Genomic DNA, 14,130 nt, shown 5'->3' with positions numbered 1-14,130 from the left:
CGCCGGTTCCCGTTTTCGCCGATTTCTAATTGAATATGGGGATAATCGAGGACGAGTGCGATACTTTGGTGAAAAGTCCGGCATGCGAAAAGTACGGGACTTTTCGCACCTAATTGAATATGCCCCTTAGACGCATTGTTGGCACAAAAAGATGCAAAAAAGACTCCTGGCACTAGCATAGGCTCACGCGACCAGTCGCACCACGAGGGGCTGTTTGACACCTACTGCAGCAAAGATGAGTGAGGGCACATCTGTAGGTCATGAAAGAATTTTGGTCCATTGGTACCTATACCTAATATAGACCACTCCCTCTGGTGATGGGGGAGTACAATTGACAAAGATAATCTTCTATATCTGTAATCAGTAATATACCAATTACTACCTCAGCAACAACATTTTCTGGATGCAGTTTTTTACCTTTTAGTACATTAAATACCTCTTAAGTACTTTATGGTAATGTCTATACAAGTATGTCATTCAGCATCAATATTTAAACATGCTATCATGATATAATTTTGAAACATGTCCAGAGTAAATATATCTAGACATATAGGGCCAAATGTAATAGGGTGAGAGATTAGAAAATGTGAGAGTTTAGCAGTAATCCAATGTAATAGAGTCCGAGAAAATGCAAACTCACATGTTTTTAGACTACAAAAACCGCACGATTTTAACTCTCATCCAGATTTTTTCCCATTTTGAAGATAAAACTCAACCAATGTGAGAGGTTACTGCTAAACTCTCACTTTTTGTAAACTCTCTCCCTATTACATTTAGCCCATAGTGTCCAATTCAATGAAGCAGTGGGTCCCATTATAGATGCCTCCGCGGGATGTTTATGGCAATAAGAAGAGGTCATTTTACAAAAATAAATAAATACAATAAGGTTCTATTTACCGTAATTGTACAAGAACATTGCACAACTACAACAGGACTTCTTGTTTAATTCAAACCTGACACTTAGGGGTTTACTAAGTGCCAGGTTCTAAAACCCAGTGGTTCCGATCATTTGTGGTGCTGGGAGTATTTACACATTACTCTTTTATTAACATTGCCAGCATATCATATTGAGAATTTTAGGGGTAGGGACCCCCTCAAGTTAGTTGCCCTGGGCCCCACAGATTATAATCTAGCCCTGGGGACGAGCAGTATGGAACGTATCTTTATCGTCATATGGACGCATTTACCATTTTACCATGTATCATGTGGCCACCCCTAAGTGAGCACCTGTATGTGACAGGATGCAATCGGAAAGTCGGCTGACATTATACCAACAGCCGGCTCCCCGACTGTCATATCCCGGCGAGAGTGAAATGATCGGCGTCTAGATGTGGACGCCGCTCATTTTACCGACGCCGGGAGACTGGCGCCCGGCATCCCGATCGAAGGGATGCCGGGCGCCGCGAACGGACAGCCGCGGGGGGGAGGGTTAGGTTTAGGGCTCTCGGGGGGGGACTTAGGGTTAGGCACCCCCCCGGGAGGTTAGGGTTAGGCTAGGGGGAGGGAGGGTTAGGGTTAGGCACCCTCGGGGGGAGGTTAGGGTTAGGCACCCCCCCGGGGACTTAGGTTTAGGCAGCGGGGAATGGGGGGGTTAGGTTTAGGCACTTAGAGGGGGAATTAGGGTTAGGCACTTGGGGGGGAGGTTAGGGTTAGGCACCCCTAAGGGAGGGTTAGGGGGGTAGGTTAGGTTAGTTAGTACTTACCTGTGGACGATAGGGATTTCCAGCGCTGTCAGGCCGCCGCTGCCGGGATCTGTTCCTCTGTCGGACTGACGCTACCGGGATTCGAATGGCCGGCCGTGCCGCCGGCGGTATTACATACCGATTCCGTATGTGACAGCGGCATACTGTACTGTTAATTATTAATGCTTATTAAGAGTCTGTTTTGTGAAGTCTGCCTGGTGCCACTTATGAATGTACGTGTTTATTCCATTCTTATGTGTGCATTTGCTATATTCCTATAGGCAAGATCTGCACAAAAACAAAAATCAATGTAACAGTAGGTAAATTGTAAATGGCAATATCCTTTCACTGTCAAGTCTTTGCAAGAAAATTCCTTGCTTTTGCAGTATAGAGCTGGAGAAAAATAAATTAAATATTACTCAGAATACCAATTCATGATTTATTCATGAATTCAGCATGGTCAGTCTTTATTCCCTTGCCAGTATTGATTGAATACCTGATGAAAGTTTCTAAAGGTAAAGTGCAAAGTCAAAGAAGGAAAATGTATTAAACCATGTCAAAGCAGCAGAGTGTTGAGGTTTTCTTCAATTTGTGTATTGATAAACAATAAATATGTAGTCCAATGCCTTTGAAAAGAAAACTTGGATATAACAGCTGGGCATGCTCCAAATGGTGTCCTGTTTGGGAATACATTCTGACTAATCCCCACTTTTTAGTCCTCCATTTGGTTGTTATTAGGAACACATTGGGTATAGTGGGTGCAGGAGGAGTGGGGACACTTTAAATCTGAACACTTGTTTTTGCTCCTCCCCTTCTATACCCCATGCCTGCTGGGAGCACCGTGTTTAAAAAAGTGCCCCGGCAGTTAGCAGCCTTTAGTTTTTACTTTAATTAAGTTTTTGTTTTCACTCCGTGCTCCGTACCATGGTTGTGGCACAGGTCTGTATGCAGAGAATTCCCACACAGCGATGGCTATGAAATGTAGGCTCCAGGGAGCAGAATCACTGTTAGGGTAAGCAGTGACCGGTCTCCAGTGTGGCAACATTTGGACCTTACTGCTGATACTGTGCAGTGGAGGCCAGATCCAAGCTAATTATAAAACCTTTCCCACATTCTAAGAGAGATTTTTTTTTTCTAAAGTGATGGGTTCCAGTGCCTGAGGAGTGGGCACTGCAATGAATAGCTCCCATCCCTAAGGACAATCACCATTTTAGGTTTGGATCCACACCTAAAATCGAGAGCTTACAGTCTAATCAACCAAGATCAGGTGTCCATGAAGATCATGGCCTGCAGGTGTCCATGAAGATCATGGCTATGAAGATCATGGCCCTGATATCAGTTCTTCTTAGGTTCACGGTATGACAATTATCTTTTGATAAAGTTCTGTATCCCATCTTTGCACCTGTTACAGAGTGAGGCTGCTGGCAGATGGTTACTTGTACAGATGTGAAGGACAAGGTTCACTAGCGGCGACAGATGATGAAGGTCTCAGGTATGTCTTGGGACTAAGGTGCAGCTAGGTCGTCAGGCAAGCAGCGGCTAGACAATGAATACAAGCTAAGGAGCAGGAGTGACTTGGACTGTGATACTGCAGAATTTACAGACAAGGACTAGACAGGTAAGACAACCAATGTGTCAGGGCCGCGTTACAGACCACGACAAAACAGACAGTAAATGCACTATAATGTGGCTAGGCCACTGTCTGAAGTAACAGACTAGGTTCAAGATGTGGCCTTGAAGGCCAAGATGCGACAGGAAAAACATGGTGCTGGCTTGAGGGCCAAGATACAACAGGAATAACATGATGCGGTCTTCAGGGCAGAGGTGGGACAGGAACAACATGGTGCGCCTTGAGAGCTGAGGAGCAACAGGAACAACATGATGTGGGCTTGAGGCCCAAGGTGCGGCCTTGAATGCCAAGGTACGACAGGAATGACACGATGTGGTCTTGAGGGCTGAGGTGTGACAGGAACAACACATTGCGGTCTTGAGGGTCGAGGTGCAACAGGAATAACACGGTGCAGCATTGAGGACCGAGGTACGACAAGCCACTGACTGAACAGACAAGTGAACACAGCCATGGCTGGAACACAGGCTGGAGGCAGAGAGGTAGAGAACACTGCTAGCTTGAATCGACTGGACACAGACTGAAGCGGCTTGACTGGGCTGCAGTATGGAAAGACCGTGGGCAGTGGAGAGGTAGACCATGGCCGCAGAAGTCACTGTTCCAGAGGTCCCAACAGCAAAGACGTGAGCAGATGGAACCACAGCAGATGACTCACAGGCGACTTCTGATCAGGCAGACAGGCACAGGACACAGGAGAAATAATCTCAGCATGCAGGAACTGCAGAACAAGGTAAGACCAGCCAAAACTCAGGTTTCTGAGCACAGGACAAACACATACTCTTGAAGTCAGACAACTGGAAGTGGATTTTCTCAGTCTTCAGGATCTTCATCACAGGGTGTGGTCCCTTCAACCAGAAGTCTTTCTTCAGCTGGAGAAATGGTGGGGTCTACCAGATGTTGACATGGTGGCATATCTGTTGAACCGCAAAATCCAATTGTGCCACTACCAGAGATCCGAGGGAAATTTCAGGTAGACACCATGTGGGACTTTCATCTCATTTACTTGTTTCCTCCAATGGCGATAGTCCAAAGGGTTCTAAAGAAAGTAAAGAGGGAAGGCGTTCCATTCATTCTTGCTTCGGAATTTCTACAGAGTGAACAAGCCCTCTAGGCGAAATGATCATCATCTCCAGCAAACAAGGATGCAGCCATCTCCATTAGAATATTACCGCTGAAGCAAATACCCATGCAGATAGAGGGTGATGTAATCTACCAACGTCTTTTGCCTTATCCTTTGTTATTGAAATAGTACTGTAATACCTGCATACAGACCACTGCACATGCTAATAGACACCCAGTTGTTCGCGCTTTCTCATCAGGACTTCCCCCGTCTAGTGCTGCACTATCGTCTGACACCAGCACAGATGGGTGGTTACTGTCTTGACAGCAGAAGTGCATTTCCAACTATCTTTCGCCCCAGGCAGGGCCTCTCCACTTTCTCATCTATCACCCTCTAGTATATGTATGGTGATCAGACAGCAGAAGTGCATTTCCATCTATCTTTCACCCCAGGTAGGGCCTCTCCACTTTCTCATCTATCACCCTCTAGTATATGTATGGTGATCAGACAGCAGAAGTGCATTTCCATCTATCTTTCACCCCAGGCAGGGCCTCTCCACTTTCTCATCTATCACCCTCCACTGTATGTATGGTGATCAGACAGCAGAAGTGCATTTCCAACTATCTTTCACCCCAGGCAGGGCCTCTCCACTTTCTCATCTATCACCCTCTAGTATATGTATGGTGATCAGACAGCAGAAGTGCATTTCCATCTATCTTTCACCCCAGGCAGGGCCTCTCCACTTTCTCATCTATCACCCTCTAGTATATGTATGGTGATCAGACAGCAGAAGTGCATTTCCATCTATCTTTCACCCCAGGCAGGGCCTCTCCACTTTCTCATCTATCACCCTGTAGTATATGTATGGTGATCAGACAGCAGAAGTGCATTTCCATCTATCTTTCACCCCAGGCAGGGCCTCTCCACTTTCTCATCTATCACCCTCTAGTATATGTATGGTGATCAGACAGCAGAAGTGCATTTCCATCTATCTTTCACCCCAGGCAGGGCCTCTCCACTTTCTCATCTATCACCCTCTAGTATATGTATGGTGATCAGACAGCAGAAGTGCATTTCCATCTATCTTTCACCCCAGGCAGGGCCTCTCCACTTTCTCATCTATCACCCTCTAGTATATGTATGGTGATCAGACAGCAGAAGTGAAAGGGGATTCACCTGCCTGGATTCTGTCAACCTACTAAAGGTTTAAACGGTGCATTCCTTGCGGTGAATCAAATCTCTATTAACCCAAATTTGTGTCAATTATACTTGATGTGCATTTTTTACAGCACATTTATTAAGGGTAAAAAATATTGACCCTCCTGCTCACTAAGCAGGGTAAAGCTCTGCCATGAGCAATTAGTATATACCTAATAAATGTGGTTACTACAATGCACTCTGCATTACCAGTTTTGAGACCCAAATATATCTCTACAGCTGATTCATTTCATGTAATATATTTGTTTCAGCAGGGCAGTACTCTGTAGGGATTTGTTTTTCTGTTTTTTTTTCTTGCTACATGAATAACAATTGTCTCTCTGCTAGCTCTTGAGCAACTGCATATTGGTACTAAATGGATATAATGATATCTCCTATGACAGTATGTATGCAGGATAAACCATCTGACAAAATACTCCTTCAAGTATACTAGAATCTATGTAGATATGTTTATCTGATATTTTTTCAAAATTAGAAGGAAGGTTTTCCTGGCATTATTTCCAATAACAAGGGATGTTTTTTGAATGATCAATAATAGATATATATAATGTGTTGAATCTAACCACTTACGACAATCGCCTTTTGCCTGTATTAACAAAAATTGGCAGTGACCTATATTGATTTCTATGTTTGTTTGTAATTTTTGGTTGTGTGTAAATATTATTGGAGGTTGAAAAATAACCTCTTCCCCTTTTATATTCTAAAACCTAAAAAAATAACAGTTAAGTTTTAATCTATTCGTACTTCTTTAAGAGTGCCTCCAACAAAGAGTCTTCTTTTCTCTTCCTTCTTCTTATTTACACAGTTTAATACACAGATGTTTTTAACATGGCTGACCTGGTAAGCTAAGGCCCTTTTCTTCATCTGAGATTACAGTGGCTGTTGAAGCCATGATCCTTAGAGCAAAGGGCATGTCTAAAAATATGATTCAGACTACGCTTAATGAAAAAGCATTCCAGTTTCCTATATTGTCTTTTAGATTTTCCAAGTTACTAATATTCTTACAGGAGGGACTGGACAGAGGATTTAGACGTATTTCCCAAAAGATGCAGGTTTTGGCTCTTTTAGTATTCCTTTAGAGTAAACTGGCCCCCTTAGCTCCTTGGGAGTGTAATCTGATGTTAAATGCCCTACAACATCCTCCTTTTTAGATACTGGGTGTGGTGGAGTTAAAGGGCCTGATTCAGAGTCGCTCGTAAGCGGCCGCTCGTTCGTTCCTACCGATGTTCGCACAACTGCGCATGCGTACGGATTTTAATACGCATGCGCGAACCAGTCAGTGTGGCCGAAAATCGTGTGCTCGCTAAATAGCGAATGCCTGCTATTTTGAGTGACAGAATGAGGCGTTTGTGGGTGGTAACAGGGGAAGGTGCTTGAAAACGGGGAGTGGAGATCCGAACGCAGGCGTGCTTAAAGGTCAAAATGGGCGTTTTAAGGGTGTGCATAATTAACAAAGCAGCGTCATCGACCACGTCACTTGGTTGTTTTATAGTCAGAACTGCTCGCATGATTGCGGTAGGAAAAACCAACTACAAGAATAGCGAGCAGTTCAGACGCCTTTTGATGTACTCGATTAATCTAATAAATAGCGGACATGACGTAGGATGCGAGCGGCAAGGGGGCGTTTTTTCAAAATTACGTTCGCATGTTTTGTTCGCTCGTTCAGACATAGAGGCGTGAACAGACCGCAAAGAGCGAACGGTTCATTTAAATAGCCAGCCCCTTTTTCTGAACGAGCGAGCGCAAATAGCGTCCGGCTCTGAATCAGGCCCAAAGTTCCCTAGAAGGTCTTCTTTTTGGCATATAAACCATCTAGGAGAGTTTCAGAGTTGTGTGCTCCATCTTGTAGGTCTCCTCTTCCATTAGGATCAGATAGTCACTAATCAGGGTTAAAAGGCAAAAGGTGGAGGTCCAATATGAGTGGTCCGCGCTACACCTGCCGCCAGGCATTGTTATGCTTAATCTGTGACTTTATGCCAACTCCTTTGCTACAAAAATACTAATCCTAAGAACCTAGGACCTGATTCAGACCCGCTCGCTAGCAAGCAGCCACTCGTTGCAGATGATGTTTGCTAATGTGCGCATGCATGTAGTTCGCAGTGCGCGTGCGCAAATTAGTACGAGCAATCGGATTTTGCTTGCTCACCCTGCCATTACAGCCCAGTGGAATGAGTGACAGGAGAGGCTATTTGTGGATGATAACAAGGGTAGGCCAGTAGTAACGGGGGAGTGGAGTTGCGGAATCAGGCGTGGCAGAGTGTTTTCACGCCGTTTCATAATTAACAGGCAGTGTCATAATAATTGTCACCTGGTTGAAAAATACTCTGACGTGCTTGCGGTAGGGTACAGTCAACCGCAAGCGCTGCGGTGAGATCCGATGTAACCCGATGTACCGATGGTTTAATATACTTCCTGGAGATGACGTACACTAGTGGGTGGCTAAACACAGGCTAAACACAAAGTGATCCCTCGCCAAGACAGAGTGGGCGTGCTTATGCCTTGCCGAGCGAGCGGCTGCCTTGACGTCACTTTGCTAAATTTCCATATGCTGGGAGCGAGCTGCCGCATCTAGCGAGTGGGCCTGAATCAGGTCCTTAGTACACTATAAGCAAAATTTGTGTGCAGCTGCATAGTGAATTAGACACAAAGTTCAGGTAAAAGTAATTAGCGTACAGAAATCGCTACCCTTTAGCAAAGCATCTAAGATGTGCCAGGCATCTTGCGCCATATGGCACAAAAAGATTTTCTGTCCAACCATCCAACTAGTTGATTGGTTGGAATGAAAATCTGGTAAGGTATGAAAGTAAATGACAATCAGCAAGTTGCTCCCAAACGCCGGAAAATGGACAAAAACTGTTGTTTGAACAAATTGTTTAGATTAAACATTTAACAATCTTGTCTGACGACCATTTTCATCTGTTTTCTGGCATTTAGGAGCAAATTGCTGATCATCAGTTACTCCCATATGTTACCAGATTTTCATTCCAACCAATCAACTAGTTATAGAAAATCTTTGCGTGTGTACCCAGCTTTAGAATCGAGTTTGGTTGAGTTTTTTTTTTTTTAATCTCGATTTGCATCGCCGAAACTCGGGTGTTTTTCCCGTTTTTCATCTCTCAAATTTACTAAGAAGTGAGTTTAGGTGAAAGTGAGTTTTCCGATGGTGATGGAGATCGAGATATCTCTCCCGAGTAGCAAGTTTAGATGAGATTGCTCACCTGAGATTGCAGTGTTATCTCACTGCAAAACTCTCCCGAGCTAGCAGCCTGCACATATCAGTGAGATATGTGAAGGCTGCTTGTGTGTTGTACCTGTACAAAAAAGGTTAAATGTTTTTAAAAAAAAATTACATAGGGTCCCCAAGTGCCAAAGGGCAGGCATGCTGGCACCTGTAGTTCCACTGTAAAATACAATAGTTTACTACTATTTAACACTTTATTACCCACGTACCCACAGTCCAGGGGTGCGGGGAAGAGCCCCAGGAATCATACCAAGCCTGGGGTTTCGGGAGAAGGGGGACCCCTTCTTGGGGGGTCCCCACCTCCCCTGAGATCCCCGGCTTGGCCTGACCGGCTTGGGGTGTTAATGTTTTGGCCATGGAGTCCTGGTAATAGGGTCTTCTGGCTGTGGCATTACACCCTGGTTGGTTTGGGTCCGGTGCTGCACCCCTACAAAATTTTTTTCCCCCTATATATAAAATCAGGACTGGCTCTGCAGCCTGGTGCTGGTTCCTAAATTACGGTGGAACTCTACTCATTTTGTTCCCCGTAATTTTCAGAACCAGGACTGGCTGACAAGTTCGTGGCTGGTTATGCTTTTGGGGGGATCATCGGTGCCATTTCCCTATTTTTAATATATTCACAATGATCTTTGTATGTTTCTGGCAAACTCGCAGTTCCGGAGGTGAGTGTTTAAAACTTCAATTTGGCAGAGAGTTTGTTGTCATCTCACCTGAGATTGTCATCTCGATTCTTGGTGAATTTGTGAGCTGTATATTTTAGGTGAAAAGTACTTCCGAGTTTGCCCGATGGTGATAAGATTCGAGTTTGCGATCTCACCTGAGTTTTACGAATGTGAAGAGAGAACTGTCTCCCAAACTCACCAGAGTTTGCCTTTAGTAACTTTGCAAGATGAAAAACATGCCTAAACTCACCAGAAATTGTCATCTCGATCAGACTCGATTCTTAGTAAATTTACCCCTTAGTGAGAGCAAAGGAATGCCACAGAATGGAGCACATTTAAAAATAATGTCCTGATAGTAGTAAGAAATGAGTTGTGGATAAGCCAACAACAGTGAAAAGATAATGGCTGCATTCTCATGTATTCAGCCCACAAAATGGCCGCTCCCGGCATGTGATAACAATAGGTACACTCTAAACGGGTTCCAGTCAGGTTGTCCATATTCAGAATGTTCAAAATGACGACACCAAAATGTCAACATGTACTGAATGTTGGCATTCAACATATTGACACGTTTAGAATATCAATAGATGTCATGTCGAAATCCATAATCTTGACACTGAATTAATGTAGTAATTTCCAAAATGTCAACGCAAAAAACGTTGGCAGTCATAATGATGACACATGCAGTTAGGGTTAGCGTTAAGCAACAAATAGAGTTAGAGTTAGGCTGCAGTAAGGATTTAGGGTTAGGCTGCAATCAGGGCTGGGGTTAGGGTTGGTTTTAGGCAAAAATAGTAGCGTCAACATTTTAACTGTCGCTATGCACAATGTTACATTCTGAAAATGATGACCTTATGTCAGTGCCGAGGCAATATGTATGTAGACATTCTGAATGTCGACATGATGGTATCAATATAATGAATGTCAACATATTATACTACACCCATTTAACTATATATTGTATAATATAAACTAAACTATATTTACCATGCTTGCTGTTTGTTATAAATATGCTTCTATTTTTCTATTTCCTGTTGGTCTTTCTTTCTTTCTTTCTTTCTGATTCAGCAAGGCTCGCAACTGCAATTACGCTCGCAATCGGCCAATTGTTGCGTTCTACGCATGCATTGCAGTGCGCGAACCAGCCACTGCAATCGGGACTGCGACTATGCAGACCTATCGCAGAGTGATTGACAGTAGGTACCATTTGGGCGAGGTGACTGGGGTGGGCGGCAAAACTCAGGCGTGCCAGCGCGTTTGAACGCTGTTGCATGGGCATGCATAAATTAACCACTGCGATGCCATATACAGCTTGAGTACTCATAGCGTGCGATGACGTTAGCAATTCCTGAGTAAGGTCAGGGCTTGTGCAACTGTGTGTGAGGCTCCGATGGTACTCGATCTTACCGATGGTTTTGCAGTCTTGCTCAGTATTACGGATGTGTGTAAGATAAAGTTGGCGACCTTATGTTGTGCTGCGACGGAATAGCGATTACAGTGAATTAGCATACTATCGCAGTGAGAGTGCGTGCATAATCGCTATTGCATTCGCAGTTACGATCTGTACTGAATCAGGCCCTTTCTTTCTTTATTTTTTACTTAGAAAATTTTCACAATACAACATGTATAACGTGTGCAGAATAAAAGGGATGGGTATAATAAACATACATGTCAAGGGCATCATCACCTATTATGGAATTTATACAGGAAAACAAAATGAAAATATTATTACATTATATGAGAACAGAATCCATGTTATTGTTTCTGACTTGAATAAACAAGAACTTCTATGCTCTTAACCCCTTATCTGGCTATTATTTATTCCAAAACCACTCAGAAATTGTTATTTTCTTATGATTAAATTACGCCAAGAACATCTATTTTAAACTTATACAACACGATTTTATGAATAAACAAAATCATTTTTTTTTACATACATAAAATTAGTATTGTTTTATTTGAAACCATTGATTACCTATATATCGGAACATTGATAATCAGATAAGCGGCTGTACATTTCCCCAGTAACATTGATGACTAAAAATGGATTTCATTCTCTTGTAGGGGGAAGGCTGGGTATATGTGAACCCATTATGGAAAACACATTGACGGCAGGAGTTCAACTTCCCAGCAAATTGTTCATTGTCTGGAAGACGTGTGTCACCACAAAGAACATTCAAGTGGAAGAGGAAACTGTGAACTGTTAACATATCTCTGCTGCCACTATCTTAAGGGTCATTTACAAACTACAAAAGAGTAAATCTGCAGTGCAAATTCTTTCTTGTGACATTATGTGTCTTTTTTTGCAAAAGTGTGCCTAGTTGTGTGGCAAAGCGCATGGCTTTGTTGACCAGTCTAACAGAATCTAGTTGGGTGGAACGTGGGGGCCTTCCTTGCTGAGTGCCGATTTCTGCACCTAATTTTGCATTTGACGTTCAGGAATTAGATTTTCAGATTTTTTTCTCCCAGCAAAAGTTCTGGGTCTACACACATTGCAGGACCACCAGATTTGTGACGGATTGCAAAATAAGATTTTATTTTGGGGAGTCAGTGAGATAAAGAGGATGCATTATGCTGCGGAGGAATGTAAAGCCAATTCCTCTCTGTAAGATCAGCCCTGAGCTGTTGGAGATCCAATCAAATAGATTCCACATTACAGTTCTACATCTGTGGGAAATTTGTAGGTGCACTTTGATGTTTAATAAATGCAAATGTGACGTGATATAGGGGTCTATTTACTAAGCCTTGGATGGAGATAATGTGGACGGAGATAAAGTACCAACAAACCAGCTCCTAACTGTCATTTTTTTTTAAACACAGCCTGTGACATGGCAGTTAGGAGCTGATTGGCTGGTACTTAATTTCTGTTAACTTTATTTCCATCCAAGGCTTAGTACATAGTTGCCTACTTAAGATAAAGCACTTCAGGGTGATTGTGAAAGCAACACCTATGGATGCAGCTTTAAAATGGACATGTACTGTTCCACTTGGAGGCGTGTCATGAGGTTGATTTACATCCAAATGTAAATGAGCCCCAAAGCAGCAGTTGTTGCTCAGGAAGATCTGCTTGTTGATGAGAACACACTGATACATCATTATGCTGTATAACCAATGCAGGGAAATGGCACTGATGATCCCATTTGAATGTATGTATGTATGTATGTATATATATATATATATATTATATATATATATATATATATATATATATATATATATATACAAATACAAAAAGCACTAATCCACGGCACTCACCATTCCTAGTTTTGGGGTGCAACATGTGACCACATTGTTTAAATAGAAATCGCAGGGGCTCTGCACTCACCATAATAACTAACAATAATAATAATAAACATAATAAACAGTGGGGTTTTGGTTCATGAATTGATCAATGCATTTAAGCTTGCAGCCCCCGTCACGGGACTCCAGTTTACTGCAAGTCCCTACTCTATTGCTCAGAATTATAACATGTTAGATAGATTGTTAGTTATTATGGTGAGTGCAGAGCCCCTGTGATTTATATATATATATATATATATATATATATATACATATATATATATATATATATGTTATATCTATTTTTCCAAGTGTATAACAGCTACATAATGGGGGTAAGGTGTAATGAGGGACATTGCTGCTATTTCATGGAATATCCCTGTCAATGAGAGAGAGTTGGCAAGTATGGCTTAGTAAATAGACCCCTAAGACACAATGGGCCTGTTTCAGAGATGTACGCTAACCCGATGGTTAGCGCACATCTCCGATGTTTGGAGGACTGTGCATGTGCAGCCCTCTGACTGTGAGCTCGCTCGCTCGCAGTGTGTCCCAGCTGCAGCATAATTGACAGGCTGCAGCGTTTGGGAGGCAGAGCGGGGGCGTTCCCTGGCAGCGTACCCAGAAACGGGGGCATGTCGTCCCCCTTTTCTGGGAGGGACTAGGCCAGGGTCTCCGTGACCTCGCAAGCTGCCAGGACCCGGACAGGCTGCGGGAAGCTTTAGCTCACGCAGCCTGGCCAATGGACCATCAACAACAATCGCTGGGTCACAGCGCTGGGATCACGCAGATGCAGCAAGGAGGTGTGTGACACCACCTTCTGCATTTGCATTTTAAATGGACGGAATTGAACAGCCGCTTGTGAGCGCTGTGCAATTCCGTCCATCTCTGAATCAGGCCCAATGCCCACTCACTCATAGATACATTAATACACAAATGACGATTTTAAGAGAATAACATAAATGTTTAAATGAATAAAGCAACAGCTCCTTATGTGGTGGTACTGTATTTAAAAAAGTAAACAGATTACTTTTTACAGGGTTGTTTAGGAAGCCCATGATTTGGGCATGTCCCTTGAAATGTGCCTCACGGACAAATAGGCACACTGGCGCACATTAATAGAAATTGCCAAATTTTGTAGTTGATAAATGATCCATTATATTTCCAAAAGCCATTTTATTTCTCTAAATGTGTACATATATATATATATATATATATATATATATATAGTCATATACATGTGCACTCTGTACCTATATTGAGTAAATAAATAACTATAAATACTTAGTAATTAAGATTTTCTAAGCCCTTTTTACTTTTTTTGTTTGCCAAATGTTTTTGCACTGTTCAAATAAAATAAAATA

The 14,130-nt window shown here is 42.8% G+C and overlaps 1 protein-coding gene across 3 annotated transcripts in view; it reads left to right on the top strand.

Moving 5' to 3' along the window:
- Positions 1-12,253, top strand: part of OSBPL10 (oxysterol binding protein like 10) — a 534,391-nt gene extending 522,138 nt beyond the window's left edge. For all 3 annotated transcript variants that reach the window (XM_088463527.1, XM_088463519.1, XM_088463516.1), the window contains one exon: positions 11,555-12,253. In XM_088463527.1, coding sequence (XP_088319653.1) covers positions 11,555-11,599 — 45 coding nt within the window. In that variant the 3' untranslated portion in view covers positions 11,600-12,253. The remainder of the gene's footprint in view (positions 1-11,554) is intronic.
- Positions 12,254-14,130: the final 1,877 nt, after the last annotated feature.

This window comes from Taudactylus pleione, unplaced genomic scaffold, assembly GCF_031769625.1.
Source record: "Taudactylus pleione unplaced genomic scaffold, aTauple2 ptg000053l, whole genome shotgun sequence".
Lineage (NCBI taxonomy): Eukaryota > Metazoa > Chordata > Amphibia > Anura > Myobatrachidae > Taudactylus > Taudactylus pleione.
The sequence above is the reverse complement of the archived record's forward strand: the minus strand, read 5'-3'. Positions and strand labels throughout refer to the sequence as shown.